This window comes from Apteryx mantelli, chromosome 12 (assembly GCF_036417845.1).
Source record: "Apteryx mantelli isolate bAptMan1 chromosome 12, bAptMan1.hap1, whole genome shotgun sequence".
Lineage (NCBI taxonomy): Eukaryota > Metazoa > Chordata > Aves > Apterygiformes > Apterygidae > Apteryx > Apteryx mantelli.
In genome coordinates, this window is record NC_089989.1 from 19886523 (window position 1) to 19912603 (window position 26081).

At 47.0% G+C, this 26081-nt stretch overlaps 2 protein-coding genes across 2 annotated transcripts in view; both read left to right on the top strand.

The window, feature by feature from the left end:
* The window catches only part of SYNPR (synaptoporin), a 108906-nt gene extending 101603 nt beyond the window's left edge, over positions 1 to 7303 (top strand). The window contains exons 5-6 of the mRNA XM_067303623.1: positions 4360 to 4551; positions 5587 to 7303. Of these exons, the coding sequence (XP_067159724.1) occupies positions 4360 to 4551; positions 5587 to 5853 (459 nt within the window). The 3' untranslated portion in view covers positions 5854 to 7303. The remainder of the gene's footprint in view (positions 1 to 4359; positions 4552 to 5586) is intronic.
* A 6871-nt stretch (positions 7304 to 14174) lies between these two features.
* SNTN (sentan, cilia apical structure protein) lies at positions 14175 to 16490 on the top strand. Its single transcript, XM_013946024.2, has 4 exons — positions 14175 to 14266; positions 14861 to 14895; positions 15335 to 15474; positions 16332 to 16490. The coding sequence occupies exons 1-4, from the start codon at positions 14175 to 14177 to the stop codon at positions 16488 to 16490; spliced, it is 426 nt and encodes a 141-aa protein (XP_013801478.2).
* The last annotated feature ends 9591 nt before the right edge of the window (positions 16491 to 26081 follow it).

Consider the following 26081-nt stretch of genomic DNA (forward strand, 5'->3'; position numbering starts at 1 on the left):
CCTATCCCTGAACCGCTGCGTGCTGCGAGCAAAACCTTCCGGCAGCGCGGCCGGCTCAGAGGGGCTCGTGCTGGGAAGGTTTATAAGCTTTGGTGTTTGAGGAGCGGCTCCCTTGCACGCTGTAAGCGTGGAAGAGGGAGAGTCTGGCGAACAAAAAGGCTTTGTAGCGTGAGCATTAATGGCTGGAAACGTTTGTGGAGAGGCACTGAAAGCCCCTGCTGGAAATAACAGGCCAGCGGCTCCTGTTGAGTGAGGGAAAGCATCCAGTGAGCGTGGCAGGGCTGTCGAGGCCGGAGGGGTGTCCTGCTGAAGTTTTGCATGTTTTCCAGTGCCGAGGTGAAGCCCAGGGCACCCAGAGCACCCGAGAAGACACATGTGGTACTGACAGCTCCAAGCAGATGAAGCACGCGCTGCCTCCAGGCCCTTTTGGCTGGCTGAGATTGCGCTGGGCAGTGGGGCACCCAAAACTGCTCTTGGGAGACTGAAGGAGCCACACTTAACTGCCCCAGCAAAGACATGAATTTAGCAAAAGCCAGTGGTTTGATAGCAAAGAGAAATGTTTCAGTTGTTATGAAAGGAAAAGGAGCATTCACAGTTCCATCCTAAAACATGTAGCACATGAAATTCTTCCAATTAGACATTTTTGACTGACTCAATAACACCAAGTTTCAACTTGAAAAAAGCAGCAAGAATTTTTTTGCTATGCATACTTCACCAAGCTCTAAAAACTCTTGTCTTGGATATTCAGTATATTTTAAATCTTGATTTTGGCTTTCTCTTACATGTTGCTATTTTGCCTCCTTCCCAAAGGCACCTGTAAGCAAACCAAGGCATCTCAACTGAGATCTGAAAAAGAAACTTTGCAATTAGGAGTGCAGTGTAACCATACAACAATGCGCACTGAAGAGATCTGTAGACATCATTTCAAGAGAGCAACTACAAAAATTACTTTGTTCCGAAGGAGGGGAAAAAAAACATGCTATGCGGATATTAAACATTCAAATGCAAGATTTGTTTTAGTATGCAGGCACTCTGGCTTTAATTACCAAGGAGAAATTCCCCAGATAGACATTAAGCCACAGAACAGCTTAGCTTGAAATTCACTTTTATTTTCAGCATGTCATTATCTTGTAACTCTGTTCCACCCAGAGCTGTGAAAATGTTCAGCCAGAAATCTAAACCCACTTGAAAACAAGAGAGGTTCAAGTTCCAGCCAAAGCTTGAGGGTTAGCAAAGATTCAAAATAAACGAGAAGACGCAAGTTTGCTCTAGCCATGTATTTTGCTCTGTGCATAGTGCCATTTCTTTCTTGGGAAAGGAGAGGGAAGAAATCCTCAAAGAGCCTGAATCCAGGCCTGTAAGCTTGATGAAAAAATTCTTGTGTTTCAGTAGCCTTTTGGTCCAATCTTTTTGACAAGCTGTTGGCCTTGTAACCTCCTTGGGGGAGCGGTTGTGTCCTCTGGCTTTTGGAGAGGGAGAATGGTTTCTCTTCCAAGTCCCTCTGTCCGATATTTCCCCTTTGGTGAACTGTCTCCTGCACCCAGCCAGACTTTGTCCCCAGAATTAGAGTTTCCAGGAGCTCCTGTGTGAAAGGGCTGCAGGGCTCCCCTGCAGTAGGTGGGACCTTTCTGTGGGTTTCCTTGAGACTTGGATCTGCTCTCAAATAGGAGAATTAGTGACAAAGGCATAATGCTGTGCGGTTGGGCTTGCATGGACACACTGGTGCAGGGGAGGAGAGCAAGTCAGCTATGTCCCATAGGGGATAGGGGGGTGGAGGAGACAGAAGACTTGAGAAATAGCATGTCTGAAGTATGTAGTCCCTTTAAAGGATCGGCCCCTCAGCTGCGCAGTACTATTAGATGTCTCCAGTAGCACTTGTTAGCCCAAGACACAAGCTACCAGCAGTTAGTGAGGGACTTGTGCAGGTTGCAGTAATTTGTGCCAAAAGTTAGGCAAATTCCTCATCAAGATGGATCAGGAACTGCATTACCAAGCGTGTTGAAATCAGCTCAGGTTTCTTCATTTGCACTCAAATACCCAGGTCCTAGGGTCCCTCCCTGCCTGTTCTGGAGTCATTTCAAGTGAATTTGCTCCATCAAAGAGATTTGCCTTCACCAGCTTAAAGCAGAAAGGTGTGTGTTTGCTCCAACGTGGCTGATGACAGCATGAGCCTGCAATTTTTGGACTATGACAAATTCTTCCAGTTGCAGCACTGAGGTCAGTGTGTGCTGCCTGGAGATGCTGGTAACTCTGCTCACAAATGGTGCTTGAGGAAAGGCAGGGTTTAGCCTGCTGCCGGATGGATTGCGAGCTTAATAGCAGGTCTGAAAATCCTCTGTTGTCACCTGCTTGATGAACTTTGCTCACTTTTAAGCTTTTCCTTTTTTAGTAAGTTTAATCTCCTGTATTGTGTTAGTTTTGCTCAATTTATCTGTTTGCCTCAAATTTCTACCTGCTGTCATTTATTTATTTTGCTGTTATTGTCAGAGGCGCTGACTTCACCGCTTGATTTAGCTTGCAGTGTGTTGCAGTCTGGCTCTGTTGAGAAAGTCTCAATCTTTTTCAAAACGTGTTTCCCAAACCTCTGGTGTGTCCCAGTCCCAGCATCAATGGAAACCTACATGCAAGCTTGGTGCTCAGGTCCCAAGCCTCTTAGCAAATAAGAAGCATGTATCATCATAATCCTCAGTTTAGAGACTATCCGACATTTCTACCAGCTGCAATTTCTAGGAAAATATTTACTATTAAACTGTTGCCTCTAGGAGTTCACTTTGCATTCGGTTACTGCTGGAACTTTTAACATACGATAATTTCTTTTGCTGGAAATCTTCCTGAAACTAAAATGTACTCTGGGCTATATGCCTCTGCCTACACTGAGTCTCTTTGGGTGTTAAGATAGTTGCCAGTTCCTGGACTTTGCAGCACACTCTTCCAGAGAGCCCGTTGGGATAGCATGAAGTGAGGTGAGGGTAAATCAAAGCCCCATGGCAGACACAAGCCTGCAGAAAATAAATGGTGGCACTGTCCAAAGGGAAGGACCTATCTTTCAGTATAGCGTCCAAGCACGGTTAGTTTAATCCCGTCTGTGTGAGCGGAGAAATCCTTTGTTTGCTCCTCGCAATGAGGCTGGCTCGTCGACTCGCGTCTTCCATTGCAAAAAAGGCATGTGGCCCCGCTCACGCAGTGCTGCGCAGGGCTCCTTCGCCCAATGTCAGGTGCGTTCATAGACGAGAATCAGGTTTCCCAGGGACCACTTATCTCTTTGGCTGGCAACCCAACGCACCGTGTTCTTCACGAACGTTTTCTCTTCCTTTTACGTACCCCTTTACTTTGTAAGGGGAAAGGGCGAGCGAGAGGAAGCAGCCTCCACGGGAGATGGGATATCAAGACACAGTGATGCAGTCAGTGGTATGTTAGACTTTGGCACCTCTACCATCTGTTGTGGGCTGACAGATGGGATGAAATATGACAGTAGAAAGGCTCTTCTGTTTTAGGAAGACACAAGAAAGCTTGAAAAATCACACTTCCTCCCTCCTTTCCCCCCAAACCCACACAACAACGGTGTCATTTGGCCACTTGTTCTGGCCGAGACAAGGAGAAGTTTCTGCATGTGCATGCTCCTGACAGTCTTTCAAAGGAAAAGTGAGCAGAGTGGTTCAGAGTAGAGATACTCGGAGTTGTTAGATCCTCAAGGTAGTGCCACGCGTTCTCCCCGGGTTTCACATGGATGGGAGCTAGAAGTGAATTACCGGGGCAGAGGAGAGCTGAGGAGTCTCTGGGCTTGGCAAGTCTTTCTGTTTGTTTGTTCACTCCTGATAATTAGCGGTTGCGCAGTTCGTGCTACAGGGACATTTGAACTTACCTATAGCTTGTGAGAAAACTTCTCATCTGGTAGCTGGGGATTAGCCAGTTTTGGGCTCTGCCAGAGGCACTGCTGCTGATGGAAGTGCTTTCTAACAGAAATCCGTGCTGGCTGCGGGTAGGAGCGCCCCGGGCAAGGGTCGGCCTTCAGGAGGGCTCATCACCTTCCCAGGCATCTAAACAACATCTAAAATTGCTCCCAATGCAGTAGCCAGGCACCACGGATGGCCAGATTTCAAGGCAGCTCAGCACTCGGTACCGTCTGGTCTCGGGGCCGGAGGTCCAAATGAGCACCGCAGGGCTCTGCCCATTTCGGCTCGTTAAGCCCTTCTGCAAACTATCATTGCAGGTTATGACAGTAACCACGACCTGTCAGGAAATAACGAGCTCTTGTTTTTTCTCTCCCCTGATGCAAGGTTTCAGTTTTCTGGTGATTTTTGATGTTTTTCTTCCCAGTGGACACAGCAGTATAATGCTCCTAACTAATTTGTCTTTTAGGATTTCATTGTGACAGTGGTCTTCTCCTTCTTGTGGCTAGTGGGCTCATCCGCTTGGGCCAAGGGACTGTCGGATGTAAAGATTGCAACGGATCCAGATGAAGTGCTATTACTGATGTCAGCCTGCAAACATCAGTCCAACAAATGCTTGCCTGTCCGCAGTCCTGTTATGTCGAGCCTAAACACTTCGGTTGTAAGTGAATTTGATTGCTACTTTCCACTGTTACCTTGCAAATGTATTTTCATCTCCTTGGACCTGTGTATTGACCTAAATCAGCTGGTATAAACCAGCTAGCTGATATGTTTTAGCTGGAATTACCTACGATCTTGCTGCAGCCTGACTCACAGCAACCGTTTAGCCAGGTGCAGCTGCAGGATGAATGGGATGGCTTGGGATTAGTAGAAAGCAGAGTGTCTTTTCAAGTGCCCTGATTGGCCTGTTTACTTATAATTTACACCACAGAGCTTTTGAAAAGGATTCTGTGTTCTCCTTAAGGAAGAAAAGATTGTCGCACGTGTTTCTTGTGACCTAAAAAGTGAACCTTTTTTTGAAAGTAAAAAGGAAAATGTTTTGATAATTTCAATGCTGGTTCATTTTTTGTTCCTGAGCAGGAAGTTTGTCAATAGTTAGCATTTATTCTGAAAAGTGCGGGTTTGCCAATCAGTGCTTTGCAATGGGAAAAACAGTAGCAAAAATTGCCCAGTGTTGAGGGGGGTGAAAGCAGTGACATTTCTCCCCTTAAAGAAGGAAAAAAGGTTAAAAAGACTTGTTCACTCAGCAGCCTACACCCCCTCCGTTCCTTTGCCACTTGATGTCCCTTTGGGTGTCCAGTCACCTAATAAATTTTGAAATGTTGCCCAGGGGATTTTTGCAGATGTTTTTGAGGACGTATGTGGTTGCACTCCCAGGGCAATGAAACTTGGGTGACTTTTCTCCATTGAGCATTTTTCTCCTCGGAGATGCCAGCAGGCTTCACCTGGGCCAGGAGATGTGCTTTTACTGTTCATGACCCGTGGTCATTGTAGTCCTGTCTAACTTCAGCCATCATCTTGGCTTCTTCTATGGTCAGCTGAGGAGGATTTTCACCTCCAGGACCCGACTGAGCACACCTCCGTGAGCCACGGCTCTGCGGGTGGTAGCTCACCCTCCGGCGTCACTAGTCTCCATGCTTTGGTAGTGACAACCCAGCCAGCGGTTCGGTGACGCGCTGCTTTTTATCTCATCCAGGTCTTTGGATTCTTGAACTTTATCCTCTGGGCAGGCAACATTTGGTTCGTCTTTAAGGAGACAGGTTGGCATTCGTCGGGCCAGAGGCACCCCGCAGGCGCCATGGAGAAGCAGTCCAGCAGCTACAGCCAGGGCGGCTACAACCAGGACAGCTACGGTCCCACGAGCGGCTACAGCCAGCCCGGCACCTACGGCCAGGTGGGTGAGTACAGCCAGCAGCAGGGCTACGGCCAGAGCGGGCCGACCTCCTTTGCTAACCAAATCTAGCACAGCCCTCGCACGTAGAGAGGTTCACAGGTCTCAGTTTGAGTGGCGGCAGGTTTTTCGGGAGTCTAAATCAATACTACAGCGCGGTGTTTCATGTCAGCCGAAGATCTAGCGGTGCCTCCTGAGGTGGCGGGAAGGTGGCCGGTGTGCCGGAGGTGGCATTTCGTCCCCACCTAGCCCGGTGCATCAGACGTGCTCGTCACAGGTGGTGACCTGGAGTCGGTGTTGTAGTATGTACTGTAGAGATAACCTTATGGTAGTTTTGTATGTGTTACGATGGTAGAAGCATTTTGTAGCCTCAAGTCTGTAGTATCTAATATGCATAGGATAATTGGATTTCCTTCTGCATTTTGGTGAAAAACAACAGTGTTTTGCTATTATTTCTACAGATTATATATCCATGCATGTAACATTGCTCCTAAATTTTCAAAACTGCCTGTCTGTGACTCTTCTGAGCATTCGTTTTGATTATATCTTTTGTTTCAGAAGATTTTACTATTATTTCAATTAACCAAGTCATCCGTAATTTAGTGCATGGATAAGCAGTTTCATACTACCAAATGTTTGGACTGTGTAAATGGAACTTCTCAACTTCTGCCACTACACTTTGTTAAATGTATGTTTAAAAGAAGTATGCATCTTTTATATATTTTGCAGAGTTGAATATATGGCTTACCCAAGTTCTGAATGCTTTGTAACTAAAATGTTTTTCCTTGAAATGGCATTCAGTAGTATATATGGTACCTGACTGATGTTTATTCCATTTAACTAAGCTAAGTATTCATTCTATAAATCACTATTTCTATGGATGTTTTGTGAATCTTTTAATGTGAGCTGTGAAGAATAAGGACCAAGTAACTGTGTTATATGTTTACAAAGGTATATATTTAACTAAAATAACAGAGGTGCAGATATCAGTACACAAAACCATGTGAAAATGCCCCGTTGCTTAATACAGCAAAACAGGAAAAATGCATATATTGTTAATATTCCTTTATGCCCTCTCATAAAAAAAAAAAAAAAAAGTCTTTCTATCCGTGCTGTTTAAAAATTGTCAGATATCCCTCTGTCCCATCACTGTTCTGAGCGCTAGCTTGGTGCTACCAGAGAATGTAACCAGATTGACCAAACAGCCCAGGTTCAAAGGAATTCTCCTTAAAACAGCCAGGGCCAGACTTGTAGCCCGTTCAGATTTCTCCCTGGAGAATCGAGCCCTCCCTTACAACAGCATATGGGATCCATTGCAGCACCATCTTTTCTAACACAGTTTGTGCCTGAAGCACAATATACTAATAAAAACTGATCATCTGCATTTCTAAATAAAAGTGTATCAGTATATAATCTTATTGTATGAGCTGTAATGTTGAAAGCATCTTAGCTTAAAACGGCTTAGTCTCTTCTATGATTGTTGTAACCAATTTATGGCTACTTGGTGGATGAATCTATATTGTGATATCTATTTGACCCTAATAAAGTTATTGCATACAATTCATATTTTAAGAGTATGGTAGTATTAAAATGTCAGTGTAAAATAACCAAAAAGATGGATAGAATATTATCCATGTGCTTGACCTTTTCAGTCATAATCTTACTGTTTTCCAACACTTCAATGAGGATTGTTTAACGTACAATGAAGCATGGCACATCTGCAGACACTTGTCTTTAAAGGTCAGTATCATAAGTTTAAAAAAATCATTTAAATGTTTGTGATTTAGTATCTGCTTCGTCATCTCTTTCTCCATCTGTCAGTAGAATTAGCCCAGTGCTATGCTAACTAGCCCAGTGCCAGGGATTGCTGGAAAACCATCTCTAGTGCTGTAGAAAGGACAAACCTGAATATCTAAATGTCCTTGTATTCCAAACTGGAGCAAAACCCAGGTCAATGAAAAATTGTTTTTTCAATTCTTTTGTTCTGTGGTTTTTAAGTTTGGAAAATGCTAAATATAGGCAAGCCAGAAGAAAATGAATCTGTGCAAGTGGAGCAGGGAAGGAGATGGGAAGTATGCTCTTCATGCCCCCAGGCCCACTTAGTCCCACTTCCCCACACATCGTTTTTGTTTGAAAGAAGTTTGCTCTGTATTAGTTGATCAGGGATATCCCAAGTTGTCTCCGTTATGCCTCTCCATTAGAAGCACGTGGAGAAGTTTTTTTGTGTGATCTGGCTTTCTTTTAATCAACTTTTCCCTCTAGATCAGCAGGGTCACATTTCCAGACTTTTCTATGCAATTAAGAAGGTTAGAAACTTGAGTTTTGCTTAGGTTCCTTCCTATATTTCAGACAAGCTGAAATTATTGTGTAGTCACAGGAGCACAAGAACTGCAGCTTTTTAGGCTTGAAGAGTTGACCTCCCTGGAGGGACAGCAGAAGCAGTTCCTGATACAAGATTGGGGTCTGAATTAGGAAGATGACTTGTTTGGAGTACTATTCGTGTAACTTCAAGATGAAGCACAGATTTTCTCATGAAGGACAGAGCTGCTGGAAAAGTTTACAAAAGCAGTGAAAAAGACACATTTTTCAGAAAAGAATTGCACTTTGCTTTATTCAGTAGGAAAGCCTTCAGCAGGTACACTATCTCCTCACCACTGCACAGTACAGATGAGCTGATTGCTATCTGATATATCCTTCGGGCGCGATAGTCTTCACTGTGAGTTAGGAGGAATGAAAAATCTCTTCATCTATAACATCTCTGATTAATATGGCGGGAGCAAAAGTGAAAACAAAAATGGTATGTGTGCTTGCCTGGGTTACAAAAGGGAATATATATGTGAATATTTCTTCCGTGTTCCTCCGTATTCAAGTCTTATCACATCCTTTTGTAATCGCTGAGAAACTGGAAGCTTGAAGTGGGAAAAGTGACTATGTAGCAAAATGTTAAGCAACAATACAAAAAAGACCGTATTTGATGTTTCCCAGTTTTAAGACAAATAGCTAAATAAACTCTAGCATCCTCTGTGAAACTGCTGCTGGCAGACTGATTGCTTTCCTGCTTCATCATTAGTGAGTGTCTCTGCCAGTTAGCTAAATAACTAGGTCAGCCTGGGAAAAAAACATGTTCCTTGATCTTCTGTGCTGGCCCTCCTGTTTTCCCATGTGTTTCTCTTTATAGCCCATTTCTCAGCTACCCTGGATGGGAGCTGCACGCATTGCCAAGTGTGTAGCTGTGGAGGAGAGGCAGACACCTCTGAGCGTCATGGGGCAGATGGGAGCACAGGACTTGCTCTCTCAGGCCCTTCCTTTCCTCCAGGAGAGGGGTTTGCCCAGATGCCTCCTCAGATTTATCCACAGTGTTTGTAAGGGCTGATACTACTGACACCCCCACGCACGCAGAGGAAGCTGGTACCTCTGCTATGTACAGCAGCACCGTGCAGATGTGTTTCAGTCCCCAGCCAAGGGAAGATGTGTGATCGGGTGCTGTCTTAAGGTTTCCCAGCTCTGGGTCTGCAGTCAAGGAGCATGAGGAGCTTCTTGGTATTGCCCTTGAGCTGCAGCCTAATGTTCTCCATGGAGAAGGCAGGAAGCATGGCTCTGGTGTACCTGGTGGCACTGTAGCCTGCTTTTCTCCCTGCCTGGCACGTCAAGGACATGAGGATGAGCTTATCCAGCCCATAGGACTGTGCTCCTGCTTGACTGGATATTTTTTTAGTGTGCAATACTTTCCTGATGACTGACCGTATCTCATTCTCCATGGCCATCAAGATGCCCGTAACAGAGCCTTGGTGATGACAGCACTCAAAGAGAGCTTGTTGCATGAATTTGTATTGTGATTGTCTGACCTGACTAGGTTAATTATTTCCAAATTGCATATGCTCGGAATTTGAATGAGCAAATAGAGCTCCAGCCCTGAATTATTTCTGGACGAATCTCTGATGTACTGATGAAAGAGGCAGCCACATGCAACATTCATTGCATCCGTCTATAGTCTGCTCCCGAGTGAGCTCTCCAGAGTTTCACATTTAATGTTACAGACAGATAAGAAAACATCCTGAATAAAAATTGCCATGTTATTTCATGCTTTTCAGAAAAAAATTCTTCTCATATTGTGCCACATCATATTATAAGTATTTAGTTCTCTGACTGCTAGTTTTGAGCCAGATTTGAGTCAAAATCTTTATATAGCTGAACTGATGGGCTACTTAGTTTACGCTCTGCCTGACTTAACTCTTCTTTTTCAGGATTACTTTTTATTCTTTCCTTCTATTAAAACCTAGAGCCTTTTCTCCTGGAATTTTCTAACAGCAGCAATGATCTACATTTCAGTATTAAAATCATGTGCTGCTTTTCCTCGTTCATCAGTGCCATACACCCTTCCAAGAAGATTTTAACATTTTGGTATGAAATTTTAGTAGCTGAGCAGGAGAGGTATTCCTACTGTTGCATTTAGCTACTCCTTTCTTTTCTCACATTTTTATTCTTGCATCTTTCATAAGACTCTAGTTTTTGATGAATACAAATGCCTTTTTTTAAGTCTAAATTTCCTATAACAAAATGTTTCTCAGAGGAAAAATTATTTTGTAGTAGTGTTTTCTGAGTTGCGTCTGGAAATGAATCATGTACCAAAAACGTTGGGATGGTCCCCTGTGAGTAAGATCTTCGATGCAGCCGAGGGGAGCCGGGTGCCGAGGATCCCACAGCCGTTGTGCTCCCCGGCATCCTCGAGGCTGCGCTGAGCAAAACGTGGCCGAAGCGACGTGCCGCGTTCAGAAAGTGCCAGGACACAAAGTGACAAACGACGGTTCCCCCACAGACAGCCCAGTTCTAATAGCTTTCCTTAAAGGACATTTTACCTGCTGCAGCTCACCGATGGGATTCATTAATATTTTAATCATTAATGACCCCGGAGCTAAATCCCAGGCTGAGGATTGAGCGCGGCACGCAGTTGCAGGAGGTAACGGGGGCCAAAGCCCTGAGATTTTATTTATCAATCCCCATTCCCCAGCTCTTGAAATAAATGCAGGGGTTTGGAGGTTTAGGGTTTTTTTCTGGATGCTTAGCAGCACATTAGCTGAATAAAGGCAATCGAGAAAGCTCAGCAGGAGGCTGGTATCAGCTTTACCCTACTTCGGTTCGGATCCGATCTGGGATGCCTCGAGCGCATCAGCTCCATCGGCCACCCGGCTCCCCCAGGCTGCAGCTCTGCCCCTGCTCAGGGCTGCCGGGAGCCTCTGCTCTTTGCAGAGGGACCTGTTCACCCCTTTCGTTTCGGTCCCCTTGGCCCCGGTTTCATGCCCTTTGGGACCCCCTAGTGAGGGGCAGTCACAGCCTTCCTCCGAAATAAATCCATGCTGCAATTTCTCGTGCGCTGGGAAAGACCTCGAGAGGTTCGCTGTCAAGGTTCGCCACGTTCGCTGGGCTGGGCTGAAGCCGGCCACTGGCTGCTCCCGTGTTTCCTAGCCCGGATGCACCAGCTGCCGGTGAGCGGCGGCCGCGGGAGGGCTTTGGCTCTGCGACTAGCGGGGTGCAACGGCCGTTAGCTAAATTACGCTGTGCAAAACGTGCTGCTCGTTCCAGCAGCGCAGATACCCATTCCTTGTGCCCGTTAAACTGAACCGCCTCGCGTATCCTCTGTGCACGCCACCGTCCGGAAGAGGAGGAAAAGGCTCCACACCCAGCGGCATCTCCTTCGCTGCCGAGGGGAGGAGGAGGAGGTTGGACAGTGCCGAAGGCACCACAGGTTTTGGCTGGTGTTGGCAGGTTGAGCGCACTTAGACCTGCTGCCTCAGCTGGCTTTTCCCACATTAAGGAATTGACTTCAAAGGAATGGAGCAAGAGGAAAATAGTATAAAGCTGTGGTAGCCAGGCCTGCTTTGGGCTAAAGATGCAGCGGGGGGCTTCTCAGGCTCAGTCCTTTTAAAAAAAACCTGCCATGGAAGGTCAAAACGACCATGCTCTGTTCACAGAAAACTCAGGCCACTACGTCCCGGGGTGCCGGTTAGCAGCACTTCTGCGGCAGCCCCGAAGGGTTTGCTGAAGAGGTGAGGTCTGAGCGGGGATGGTCGGAACGTGTCTTCGGTTTCGGGTATTCCTGCGGGCCACCGTGACCGCAGCCTCCGTCCCATGGCTGTACCTGCGCCCGTGTGGGCTTGCCCGCTCCTGCCTCTCCTTAGCGGCATGGGGGCGTCTCGAAGGGAGCCTGGGCTCCGTCGCCCACCAGGTGCTTTAGAAACGTGAGTCTCCTTGAACTGCAGAAGTCGTTTAAGGAGTAGGTCGAAGGAATGGAAAGACTCCAGGAAAATACCAAAAACGGGGTGGCGACGGTGGCTTTTTGCAAAGCGACTGCCTGTCAAGATTTTGCAGGTGTAAGGATGAGGTCGCATTGTTTTGCGCAGCCAATACTCTTGACGTGTGAAACGTGCTAAAATTTGACCGATGAGAGCACCTGGATAGTTCAAACGTAAATAGATGGTATCAAAATAGCTACAGAGCAGATGGCCTCCTCCCGGTGCACCTTGCCACGTTTGAGGGCTGGCCGGATCACTGTGTCAACGCGCAGAACCCAAATCTCGCTGTCTTCGCGGCTGATCGTCTGCAAAGGCGAGGGTTACCTTGTGCAGCTCGTTATCTGCCGCGCGCTGACGCTCCTGCATACACTCATTAATCTATCCTGGGGACATAGCGTAGCACAGGCTTGCCTGAACTTGTTAATGTCCCGGCAAAGCGAATGACCTGTTCCAGAGCGCAGCCGCTGAGAAGTCTGTTTGATTTAAAAAAAAAAAAAAAAAAAAAAAAAGCAAGCTGAAATCTGATCTGCGATGGAAACAACCCAAAATGCGGCGGGCTGGCTTTGTGAGCCGGCTCGCAGCGCTGCCTGTGGCTCAGCAACGTGCCACGGAGTCTGTTTCTCGCTCTCGTTTTTACCTTGGATGCTAAGACCAAGCACCACCGTTCCGGGGATTAACCGGGATGCAAGGCTTTTCATGCCGTGTGCGAGGGTTCAACTGATGTAAAAGGGAATTATCGCTTCAACATGATATCGAGACTCGCGCTTTTTTTTTTTTTTTTTTTTGGCTGATGGCAGATTACTAAGCCTGAATTCTTGTTTAATTTTAGTGTGTTAATTGATGGGATAATGAGCATTGATTATATGTGTTTTGGCTGCGTCACTGCAATTACAGGCTCTGTTTTATTCATGAGCCAGTCCTAAAGAACGCACTAGAGATCTAAGACAGCTTAAACCTCTCAGAAAAAGGCTCTGAATTGTTTGAGTAATGACACTCTTAGATGGAAAATTAAAGGTTCCCTTTTCCCATGCTTTTTAAGATAATTAAAATCCAGGAACAGTAAGGTGGTGAACATCCTTATTCATTAGCCTTCAGTAATTTAGCTTCTACTAAATGAGGAAAACATTTTAATTCTCTAGGCCATCTGTTGCAGTCTCCTTTGAGTGTCCTGTTACATAAAGTCTCTTTCTGGGTAGTTTTGACGTCAGGATTGTACACTTTCACCGGCAGCGATGAGCCGGATGAGACAGCTGAAGTCACTACCTGCTAACAGACCACCCCGGAACTGAAACAGCCGCGCGGGCTCTTAGGTCGGAGCTATCCTCTCCGGCCACTTCTAGGCAAAGGATCCGCGGCAAGGAGAACGCACGTAGAGATACAACGCGCAACAAGCTGTGTGTTTTCTAATAGCGGTTTTCCTGCCAATAAATAACAAAGTTCATCGGAGCCCTTCCAGTTCCCCTAGCGTGCGACTGCTCTGCCATATGGCTCGGCGCTGCTTTTGGAAGCAGGCAATATCCCTTTGGGTAAAAAACGAAACCGAGGCGCCGCGTTGGATGCTGTTTTGCTAGTAGGTCTGGGGCAGAGCAGATCTCCTCTTTGTGTGATGGTGGGGGAATAAATACCAGAGCGGGAGCGTGCTCACCTAAAATAAACGCTGGGTCAGGATCTGGGTAACGCATGGTTTCTGTCTATAGGAACAGCTCACTCGCTAGCCTGGAGCGAGTTGCATTAGCCCACGCTAGAAAGGTTTCCCATTAAAATGGTAATGCGTACAGCTGAATGGGTTCAGGGTCTTAACTCTTCCGGATTCAAAGTTATATCTATGCAGACCTAAGTGGATCCAGCCTCTGCTTGAATTTGGTTTGCATCTGTTATATTCTCACATAAAATAAACAGCAGCCCTCCTTGCCAACACCCAGCACGGCCTCGCAGGGGCTGCTTGAGACGGACTTGTTTAGGCAGCTCCACGATCAGCAGGTAGCGCTTGCGTTACGGACGGGGCATGGCTGCGAGCGGGCGGTTTCCGCGGGGCAGCGCTCGCCCTCGCCTGTTTGCTGCTACTCGAGTTGCCTGGAGATCACAAACAAGGGTTCCGGGGCGATGTGTGGCTGCAGAGCCAGCGTGCCCGTGAGCCAGCCCGCTCCCGCTTCGCCCGGAAAGAGCCCTTCGGCGGCAGGAGCCATGCCCAAGCGGTAAGCGAGCGCTTTGCTCCTTGCATCTGCAGCCATCTAGCCCTTGTCTTGGAGCTCGCTACCTGGGCCCGTCTATCTCTGCCCAAAGCAATATCTCTTCCGCTCTGCCTGGGCTGCTCTGTCATTAGTTTCCAGTGCTTTAGCAAAAGTAACCAGGCTTTAAGCTCTAACGGAAAGCGGGGAGGCCCTTCTCGCAGAGGGAATAAAAGCTCGGTGCCCGCGCTCCGAAGCGGGAGCACTAGCGAGCGGGCGACATGCTGGGACAGGCTGGAAACCTGGAAACTTCCTGGAGCTCTTTCACGTGCAGGAGAAAGGACTTATAAACACGTTGAAATGCCCCTCTCTGGCAGTCAAGTTATTTAATAAGCCTCTGTTAAAAACTCCAGGGTCTTCGCTTAGGTGCACGGTCGGGAGTCGTGGGATGTTGTGCGCTGCTTGCAAAGGATATCGGTCCTTCAGTTGTAAAGGAAAGCTAGTCTCCTCTGGGGGAATTAAACAAAACAGATGGAAGCGGGCAAGCTCGCTTATGGAGAAGCCGTATACACGTGCGGTCCATCAGGTGGTAACGGTGCCTCTCTCCTCTCTCGCCACCAGCATACCTATAGCCAAGCAGCTGGCCTCGATAAAAGGTAAGGCGACCCCGTCCTTAAGCCGTGCGGGTTGGATTTTCAAAGGACGCAGCCCGAGGGCAGCGAACGGGGGTGATCTAGCGGAGCTGCTGGAGGCCTCGCAGACCCCGAGCCTGCGCAAGGAGAGAGGGTCCCGTGCGGACGCGGTCCCTGCGCAGCGTGCCCCAGCTCTCGCGTCCCCGCGGCACGGCGGGTCCCCGGCACGTCACCCCCCCTCGCTGGGCTCGAAAGCCTCCCGCGCGCGGCGTCTCTGCGACGCAAAGTGTTTTGCTGGCCCACTCCGAATAAAATGTAGGCCAGGCCCTCTGTGGGTATAAACAGTTGCAGGCTCATTAACTTTAATGAAACTACGCCGATTTCCACCCACTCAGGATGTTTCTGACGGATTCCTTTCAATTATGGCTCAAACGCCAGCCGGTATCGCTCTCTCTCCCCCTAGCTCTTCGGAAAGGCTCAGACCTTGAAAAGGCTTTTGCTACCGCGGCTTTGGTGTACAGCAACGCTGCCGACCCCGAGGGCAAACTCGGCCAAGGGGAAGCCAAAAGCCTGCTGCAAGCCCAGTTCTCGAGTTTCATACAGGTGAGGGGCACGGGGGCTCAGCGGGATGGGCTCCCCCGCGAGCCCTCCTCGAGGCGAGGCCGTGCCGGGCGCGGGGAGGGCGTCCGAGCTCCGTCCCGCGGCCGCGGGCGCTCCCCTCCGCGGGGCGGTCGCAAGGGAGACCCTAGGCATCGGGTAAGTACGTCTGCGATGATGAACCGCTCGCTGTGCTTGGAGCCTGTGCGTAACACGGGGCTGAAGGAGGAGGGGGACAGCAATAAACCGCTGTCATCATGCCTGCTTGCGTCTTCGTTAAGGAATAGGGCAACTGTAAAGAAATTAAAAATAAAAAAAAAAAAAAATCACATGATGACAAGGGGCCATGCGTCTGTGGGGAGAAGAAACCCAACGCATTTATTTAGGAGTTCATTAGTTTGCCAGAGCACCAAACACCAGGCGGGACATGAAGCAGCAGCTACTAAAGTTATATATTTTAAACTCAACAGTTTCTGCGAACTTCACGGCATGTGTTCAAATACCTGTCTTGAACATTAAGGCTGGGTGGGTTTGTGTTCGTTTCCTCTCCCCAACCTGAGCGAGACCGAGAGGGCTCCAGTTCTCCCAGCAGTGTCCTCTGGAGCCCCTGACACACTACTGCAGCTCCCACCTACGCTCATCACAGCCAGGTTATCAGTGAAGAAGAGGTCTCTTTTAAAAGACGTATTCTGGATTCGGGCAGAAATTGGGGACGGGTTGTTCTACTGTCTGATTGCAGTAATATTTCTAGTTGAATTTCTTGGGATACCTTCAGGAAAAAAGCAATATGAATGTGGACATAAAAACCTGAGTGGGAAGAAAGGAACTTGATGCTAAATATCTTTCATTAAAATTCTCCATAGGGCCAAGAAAGCAAGCCAAAATACCAGGAAATAATTTCTGCCCTGGATGAGGAGTCGGAGAACAAAATTGATTTTGAAGACTTCATGATCATGTTAGTCAGTCTCGCTCTAATGTCTGACCTGCTGCGGGAGATCAGGAATGTGAAAACCACAAAGTGATCAGTGCTATAAAAGAAGAAATAGCTACGCACATTATGAGGAAAGCTTCGTACAGCGAAGCACACAGCGATAACACTAAATGTCTGGATACCTTATGCTATTTCCTTTTAAATGGAATAAAGTCTTGTTGAAACGTGGGTGAATTCACTTCTGTGCAGAGAAATAAATTGTAGGCCACGTCCCAGCAGGAGCAGGTCTGTGGCGTGACACAGTGGTGCCGGGGACCTCACACGTCGTGAGGGTGCACTTCGGACCGCCTCTGCGCTGGTCCCCAGGGCTGAGCGGCGGTGGGTGGCTGGAGCACCTCCTCCAGCTCCGCTTCCTCCCGAAGGACGGCAGTCCGCGCTCTCCGAGCCCAAGCGCAGCCCATGGGGGTGATGGGCTGTTGCTGCAGGACCGCGCTCCTGCCCCAGGCTGACACAGGGCTGCTGACACGCCACGGCCAGCCAGCTCCCCATGGCTCTCTGTTAGCCCCAGGGTACTTAAGCCTGGGATCTTACCCATAACGGGCATCGCTTTTCAAAATTGGCAGCAAAAGGAGAATCTGTTGCAGCCTTTGGTAAACGTTGACTTTACTCTGTATGGTTTCCGCCCCACTATTAGCCCTTCTGAAAGGAGCATGTCTTTTTTTCTTTTTCCAGCTGACCTGTTGTAATGTTTAGCAAGTGATCACTATTGAGGAAATTGAGTCCAATGCTTGCAATGTGTCTTTGGTAGTGGAGCAGTTGTAAGGCCACGGGGCTGAGTTAATTAATCATGTCAGTCAGCTAAGTCCGTTGCTTTGTGAAACTGTGAAGAAGAGAAACCAGAAAAGCTAAGAGACGGTCAGGACTAGGGATGGTGGGAAAAAGACAGCTAATAAAGCGTAAGTAGCGGAACTGAGTGATGCTGGCTGCCCAGGCGTGGGCTTGAGCAGGGCCAGCTCCTCAATAGTAATTATAATTGTAAAAATTATAAATGTAAAAATAGTAAGAATAGTGTTCATGATCCTAGTCTTTGTTTCTATTCCTACCTATAAGGTCTTGTCTCACAACCAATATTTAGCCTACTGTAATATCTTTTAAGGTACAAAAAACAGTCCTACACCTCAGTAACAGATTATCCTCTGTAAGAATTTAACCACCTCTAACAAGGCAGTGAAGATGACGGAGCCAACAAAACAGTGCAAGCCCTTTAATTTTCTCTTCTTCCTTGTCTGAAAAGAAAAAGATAAGAATAATTTAGGTTTCGTGTATGTTTTTTTTAAGCAGAAGGGATCAAAAATTAGCACATTCATTGCCCTTTAAACCAATGCTACCTGAGCAGCCAGATTTAACTCATTGACTTAAAAAGCCTCTCTGCTTCCAGAAGCTAACAGGATGTTTCGTAGTGGATGTCAATGCAAAGGAAAGACATGTTGCAGTAGGAGGCTTGCAAATAAGTTGTTCTGCGAGAGGAAGGTCTGTGTCTTTGCGCAGTATCAGGAGGCGTTTGTGCGACGTGGGATGGAGTTGAAAGAAGGAACATGAATGGATGTGGTGGATTTTGAAATGAAGCTCAACAGGTAAGGTGCTGCTCTGTGGCATTTGTCCCTGGGCCGGTGTCTGGCGTCATGAGCTGACCTGGAGGCTAAACATTCATAAATGTTCCTCCTACAAATAAAAACTGGGTTTAGCTAAATCCCTGGATCTGATGGTGGGGGTGCCAGAATAGGCACTGCCCAAACCCCAGCAAGAAATAGTGAGAAAACCAGCAAGCTGGCTATTTGCTTGCTTATGGGGATACCCGTCCTGCACAGGTCCCCCTGAGGGACCGGTGGGTCTGCGGCACCATGCTGCGAGGCCCAGCTCCCCTGGCCAGCTGCCTCTGCAGGGCGAGTGCCAGTGCTCCTGGAGATGGCATCGGGCAGGCTCAGGGGTGGGACAGACGAGCACCCTCTCTTAGAGACTGACCCCTCTGGGCTGGCCGTCCTCTGAAGTAGACCTTGGCCAAGCATCCCTGGTTCAAAGTGAGAACATAATCTGGTGGCATAATCCATGCGGGTATTGCAGAGAGGGATGTTTTTATGGGGTGGATGCAACTTCAATAATTTATCCCCATGTTTCTCACCCTCTTCCCCTCATCCCCTTATTTTTTGGCTAGGCAGAAGATCTGTGAAAGCTTAAAACAATCAGTTGATGCTCCTTCTCCAGGGTAAAAATATGGATTGAATGTGAGAGTCCCTAGTAAGCTTTTCCCATTACTAAAGCAAACACTGCACAGCCCTGAAAAGCTTGTTTGGGAGCCACTGATAACTTTAAAAGCACGAATTTCATAAAACAACTCTGTTACAACAAAAAGCGGAAAGGAACAATATTGTGAAGCCAATTAAGAACGAATTCTTTGAAATTGCTAAGGCCCTAACACAAATTCTGTTATTGCTGAAAAGTTTCTTCATCTTGCGTGACTTGAATTAATGACTTAAGAGCCTTTTATCCGCTTGGTTCACTCTGCCATCTCAACATATGCAAGCCCTTCTTATTCTAATGCAGTATGTGTTGTGTACTGACATCTAGAGCCCCGGGCTTCAATCAAAAGCCTCTTGCGCTAAGCGCAGCACGAATCCAAAGTTAGAGGCAATTCCCGAACAATTCAATAGGCAAGATATTCAAATGGTAGGAAAGCAACCAGAGGCACAGAGAAATCAAGTGCCTTGCTCAATACCTGTAGCAGAGCTGGAAGTAGGAGCCAAGCTATCTCAGCTTCTTGCAAAGGCCTGGATGGCAGACCATGGCTTTCCAAAGGGGCAGTGATGGTTTCTGCAAGAGTTTCTGAGCAAAGTGAATGCAATATGCAAGGTGTGATCTGCAGCAGTCCTTCAAGATCCTGCCTGATGCTCAAAATCAGAGGTACGCACTTGGAAGAGCCACAGCATCTTCTTATAGCCAAGGGTAGGCAGAAGTTTGCAACTCAGCTATGGAAGATGCTCTTTTATTATCTCAGACTATTTGTGGCTGCCCTGAGCACTCTCAGCTAACAGCTTTGAAGCTGTTCTGGCATAGACAGCATGTCTGGCTGTGTCCTTGGGGAGCTGGCTAAAAGTTAGCTTAAAAGGCTGCTGTTGTGTTTCATTTCATTCCCAGCTTGCTCCTATTGGAAATGATGGGAGTTCATCATCGATTTTATATAGCAGAGCCCACGCAAGTGCTAAGGAGTTGAGCAGGCAGCTAAACTGATGAAATTTGCAGGCTCTTCTGCCTCAGCAAGTGCAAATATCAAATCAGTGTATGATCCCCCCTGGAAGTGAAGCCAGCATTAAGAGCAGCTAGTCAAAATCTGACCTCTGTGGGCTGGGGTTGGGTTGGGATTTTTGCAGCTGCACTGTTCCGGTGCAAATCATCACCCTGGGGAGGCTCTGTGGACTCCAGATCTGAGTTTTAAGTTCTGTTCTGAAAAGCCTGAGTCATCCCTGCAGTTATGTGAACTTTCAAATGACTATCAGAGGAGAAGTGGGGGTCAGGGAGAGCTGGGCTAAAACCTTCAGCTTCAAGTCTTCAGCTTCCATTTCCAAACATCATCTCAGGAAAGCAAGTTCATTCTCATATTTTAATCGGCACACCTAGAGCTACAGCTTCTCCCCACAACTTTTTACTTCAGCTCTTGCCTTAACTTTATGGTCTGCTGGACTTAGAAGGTTTTGAAAATTTGGCTTTAGTCTAATCTCTAAGATGTTCTCGCAGGTGGTAGAGGAGTTCTCACATCCCAACTGGCTGGTGCTCAGTGGGTGAGTCACGGCAGGGTTTTGCATGTTGAGCTTTCTGCCAGGAGCATAAGGCCACGTGCACTGTGCGTCCAATTTTGCATGTATTTTTTAGCCAAGAAAAATGTGCTCCCCAGCTGGCTCGTTGTTATTGCATCTTCAATAAAACCTCCTGTCTGGGGTGCTGGGGCCCTGGTTACTAAGGAAACCTTGCAGTTGGATATAGACATTTTGGCTGCTCTATCTCCTCCTCCTTCAAAGTAAGTCTTGTGTTACTTTTTCACATCAAAGAATTGCCTGGGCTGCACACACTTTTCAAGCAGATGTGTGATGCACATACCCACCTCAATACTTCCATGTGTCTTGGCCTGTGAGAGCTTCTTGGGCAGCTGTTTGCAACATGCACTCAAGCACTAATTGCATCAGGTCCCCTGGCAGAGAGGGATACAGGTTTGCACCTTAGCCCACCACTGGGCAGCAGTTAAACTGTGGCTACACAGTAGCAAAACCCTCTTCAGGAGTGTTGGAATGACTCAGAGAGATGTTACGTGGTGTGTTCCCTTAGGAGTTCACTACAGAGCAGATGAAAAGCTTTGTCCCAGAATTACATTCTCTCCAAAGTGTTATAGTTTGTTAGCCGCAAAGGAACACTCTGAAATGCTTCTGGAAAAAAGAAAATCTGTTTGTTTCAAGCTCAGTCAGGAAAGGCAGATAAAGAAGAAATGGTGTATTTTACGGCTTTCCGAACTGACAGCTTTTAATTCCTGCATTGACTTTTATTGCAGTCATTGGTTTGCAAGGTTTCTGGTGAAGCTATAAGCATCTTCTCTCCTTGCTTTGTTCATCTGCTGCTTCCTCACCCCACAAGTGTTTATAGCCTTAGTTTTGAGTCCTCCCTCAGCAAAGGTAAACAGCAAATGATGTTCAGCAGCCAGATATATCAGGCTGCCTCTCTAATCCCCAACCACACACATCAGCCATTAGACTTGGATAGATTCAGAGCCATGGGACTTATCTTTTATTCATTGTTATTGTAGGAGTGAATTTATGCCGTGCATATCCATAATGAGAGCCAGTCCCAGCCTCTAAAACAAATAGAGGAGGTGAAACTGTAATTCCCATTTGCTCAAGCTGAGCACCAAGAATCTCATGAGTTCAGCCCATGTCCGAGGCTGGTTGTGCACCGCCAGTTTAGTGCCTCGTTCATTGTTCCTCCTGTTCAAAGCACCTAAAAAGGCTGCATTGTAAAGGCTCTCCTGCACAGCAAACCAAAAGTGGTCCTCCTTTCCACTGGGCTAAAAAGCAAATTGGATTTTACAGTGAATGAACGTGTAATGGCTTGTCAAAGAGCCAGCAAGTTTAAGACAGGGCTGGGGGTAGAGAGGATTCATGGGCAGGTGGGGACCTCAGCTTGCTGAGCTGCTCCAAGGTGATGGGCTTCTCACACACTGCTGGAGCAGCAACCCTCCACCCCAAAAAAGATTTAGCTCCTCAGGCTGGGTGGGAGGTTTGGGGAGCAGCAGGGCAACCTTGCAGGGCTGGTCCTGCACGGAGTCCTCCCTCTTCAGCAGTGCCCCATGAGAGGGGGGAATTTGTTCAGGAGGGCTGGCAGCTTCACACTTCTACTACCCACAGTGCTCTCCTTGTAGCCAAGGGACTGATTTGAGCTTGTTTCCTCCTCTTTATTTATTTCTTTACCCATGATCTGACTTTCTCGGTCACTATGTGCTTGATCTTGGTGCCTAGAGAAACACAAGGGGCTGCAGCACACATTCCTGTGCAGCAGCTGCTGAAGTCGATGAGAGGCCAGGACCTCTCAAAGGAAGGAGGTATCTTCTCCGGAAGGCTTTTTTTTTCTCTAACCCTGCAGTAAAACTGGCAGCCCAGATAGACAGAGAAGTTCATCAGCCTGCTGAATCAAGCCCCTGTCTGTCCTGAGCTGATCAATAAATGGTGTGCAGGTTGTGCGAAACTCTTCCACCCTTGCAACTCCCTGACAACAAGCAGCCACGATTCGGCCTCGGGGCACCCTACCGTCACTGGAGCAAAAGGGAACAAGCGTCACGGTAAATGATCTTTGGTGAAAGTCTTGCCCTACTGCAAATGATTACTGCATGGCTTGTTAAGTAATTAGTCAATGTTACGAAGCAACATCTGAGCTCTGTGGAAAGGCAGACAAGGCTAGAACAACTTTTTGTCTGGATAAATGGATGTATGCTAGGTCTCTGCTTTGGTTGGAAAAACAAAGTTGTCTAGAACTGGAAATGGGCCACATACTTTTGCAGTGCGGACAAATAGAAGGATCTACAGTCCAACCCAGAGACCTTTCCTCCTCTAGAAGTAGCCCAGAGTCCTTCAGTCATGAGTTTAGTTTCTTTTCCCAGGAATATAAGATGGTTTTCTCTGACATCTGTGGCTGTTGGAGGAAGCCTGTGTATAAATGTTGATCCATTTCCCACATCTGCTGGTGGCTTTTTCCTCAATCTAGTTGTTGTGTAATTAGCTCCAGCCTCCATCTTCACATGATGGTCTTTTGTATGGAGACAACGTCCACAAAGGGAGACATCCACAGCAAGCATTATGTGATAGGGTTTGTACCTACAGAACTGGGAATACCACTGTATTTGGCAGGTATGAAAACCACACTGAAGGGAGACCTTCATTAGGTAGAATATCCCCTTTCCTTAGATGCCCTAGCTGGTGTTACAGCTTCCCTGGGTTCATACCCCACAATGTGGATTTCATAGGGTTTAGTCTAATTAACTAAAGAAAACAAATTGCAAAGTTATCTTCTTATTAAACTGATCTTGCTATGGAAATAAGGTTGATTACTTCCCTGACAAACTTTAATTAGGCAGCTACAACAAACTGTAATAAAGAGCACAAATTAAAAACAGATCGTATTAGATATGGCTTTATCAAATGCTGTATTAATACTGTGCTATGTACGCAGTGATATGAAGAAGTTTTTCTTTTCTCCTCTGGTAAAAATCTAACATATTGCTAAAGGAAGAACAGTTTATATTAAAACAACACATTAATAACCAACACATCAGTGAGTGTTTATCAATACTTTCTTTTCATCAACAGCTCTTGCATGTTCTGTAATACTCAGACATTACAGTGCTCTTAATCTTTTCTCTGAATTTATGCTTGTACTGCACATTACCAAAAGTTACTGCAACAGTTTCTGAAGAAGAGAAAAACTTTATTACCTGTACATATATTCCCCAATTTGTCTTTTGTATTCTTTTTTTTTTAAATGCTTGGAAGCAGCACAGCAGAAAACAGAACACAAATTGAGAGCAATTTGCATAAGAATTGCAAGCAGAGGCCCACACAAATTAGGTGTTAATTAATGAGCACCTAAAGCCTTCTGGTGAACGGATCCTGAGGAGAAGCAATGCTGGGAGCCCTCAAGCACGCATGAGGGAAGGAGTAGGTAAGCATATCAAATAAAAGAGCAATACTTAATTCTCCTCAAGTAGTTATTACAGCTGTTGAGACTGCAGGAGACCTGGGGATTTTTTTGCCCCTGTTATAGCATAGCAAAAGTCGTGCCTGCTCTAATGACCCCTGCAGCAGAGCCTGGTTAAAAGGAAGGCTCCTTCCGCGTGCCTAAATTCATCCAGCAAATCCTGGGCTGCACCGAGCCTGGGGGAAAGACCTCGGGATGCAGCCCGGGTAGAGGAGCCTTACTGGCTTCATAAGGCTCCTGAATGATGGCCGTAGTCCAGAAATATGTGGTGGTTCTTCTTTTAGTGTTTTAACTGGGAGCTCTCGAGTGCTAAATGTTTCTGATCGGCTCAGGAGTTTTGATGAAAGCACAGTGCCCTTCTCCTGCAGGGCCCTTGGGGAGCAGTGAGGCATGCAGGATGTCTCGGGCTGAGCAGATGGGGAGTGCTCTGTTTTGTACCCCCTTACAGGTATGTAAAATGTCTCCTTGCAACAGAGGTTTACTAATACACAAGAAAACAAAGGCTGGTATCAACCAGAGTGGAAGGTTTGTTGGTGGCCTTGACCTAATGCTGTTGTGGAGCTGTTCGGAATACAGACGTGTATCCAGGTAGCTTTAGGAGGGTCTGGTCTAGCCTTGCTCCTTGTTCCCTAAGTGCTGAGAGCTTTCAGAAAAGAGGGGTTTGCCGCCCCATGCTGGAAGACCGTGAGCTGTCTGTGTGCTCTGCTGGGACCGGGGAGAATTTTTCTATTGGCAATTATTTCATAGCGAGATTCTTGACTCGATGACTGTGTCCTAAGCAGTACTGTGAGCTAAGAGGGGCCAAGAAGTACTTTAAGATGAACTGAAATTCCCAATCGGTTTGTTAAAATAACAAACAAGGGCCTGAATTATTAGCTAATAAATAAACTGAAGCAGTTTCACTTTTAGACTCCACTGTAGCAATTGTTGCAACATCTCAGGTGTCTGTTATGACTCAAAAACACGCATTGCCCTTACGGGCCCTTCTGGGAACTGCTTGTGTGGCTCCACGGCTCGCTGCGTGTATGCACGCATACATCCTCCAGCTTCGGCTATTGTCACTTGTCTCACCCACAGACTTTGCCTTGCTGCCAAATGGCTTTCTAGATCGCTTCCGACTAGTGAGCAGTGCAGACCCCTACGTCCCTCCCTGGCTGCCTCCATCTGCTGTGAAAACCCGTGCTCATTCCTACCCCCTGCTTTTTATCCCTTCAGTCGTTAATGCGTTAAAAGATCGTCCCTCTTCTCTTGTGACATTCTGGCAGCTTTAAGTGCTTTGGAGAGGTGCTTTATCAAAAGCCCTTTGGAATTAAAGCACTGCTAAATGAAGTAGGCGATCATCTCTCTGCGCACCAATGCCCCCGAGGCTCTTGTGTGCTGGTGAGACCTGTTGTGCCTTCCTCCTCCAGGAGCAATGCCGTTCCCTCCTTGTTACCCATGATATTCTTCACCAAATTTCACCCAGTCTGCCGGGTGCTGAAGTTAACAGGTCTTCACCTGCGGTGTTATCCACCACAGTCAATTTTTTAGGTACTTTCTCACTCATGGTCTTCAACCTTCGTCTCTGGCTGAAGATCTTTGAAAAAATTTTTCATTTATTTACTTATTTATTGTGAGCTGAGAACTAGCTTATTGGTGGTAAGACTGTAAAGAGTACAAAAGCAGCCTGTTTTCATAACTCAATATCTCTTTCCTTTGCTCTTTTCTCCCCTACTAGTCAGAATCCAGAAGGTGCCAAAGAAATCTTGAAGGTTTGAGGTGTTTTTTTTTCTAATTTGGCCCCTTCTTGTTTGAATCTGATTATTCCCAAACTCCTCCACTTTAATATAGTCAATTAATTTATAGGGAGATTACAGAGGAAGGGGGTGATGAAGACAGCAGAGGCTTGCTGTTTTGTCATTTTGTCTGTAATAAACTGCCACATTGTAACTGCATCTCGATGAAGGTAATTACCACAGAAAAATCATTGGCTCTCTCTCAAGAGACCACCTTTAACAGGTGTGCACGGTGTGAGCCAAATGCTCAGTCCCATGTGACATGGATTCAAGTGAGCTCTGAGACGCTGCTCCAAAATCAGGTCTCTCAATTAGTCATTAGTTAATGGTTCCTCAGGGATGTAATGTAGGCTGAGACTTGGAAGCCTGTCTAGAAATATGGGACCAAAAATATGAGGGCTTTGTATTTTTTCCAGCAAAGGGAGCTTCCTGCTGCTGGTGGTGCACCATGTGGGCTGGCTTCAAGGAGAGGTGATCGGCAGCCTCTGACTCAAATGTCACCATCCCTGACGTGCGCACGCCTGCAACTCTTTGGCAGGAAGGCTTGGGGTTTCCCTGCTTGCAGCTGACATCTCCTCCATGGCTGTGGCTCTCCCGCCCCTGCCGGGGACAGATTCCCA

What these genes read in the sequence shown, in the direction of transcription:
- SNTN (XM_013946024.2), top strand. Translation starts at nt 14,175, where the DNA reads ATGTGTGGCTGCAGAGCCAGCGTGCCCGTGAGCCAGCCCGCTCCCGCT. An exon ending in GCAGGAGCCATGCCCAAGCG is followed by an intron (nt 14,267 to 14,860) that starts GTAAGCGAGCGC and finishes TCTCGCCACCAG; the next exon opens with CATACCTATAGCCAAGCAGC. An exon ending in GCAGCTGGCCTCGATAAAAG is followed by an intron (nt 14,896 to 15,334) that starts GTAAGGCGACCC and finishes CTCTCCCCCTAG; the next exon opens with CTCTTCGGAAAGGCTCAGAC.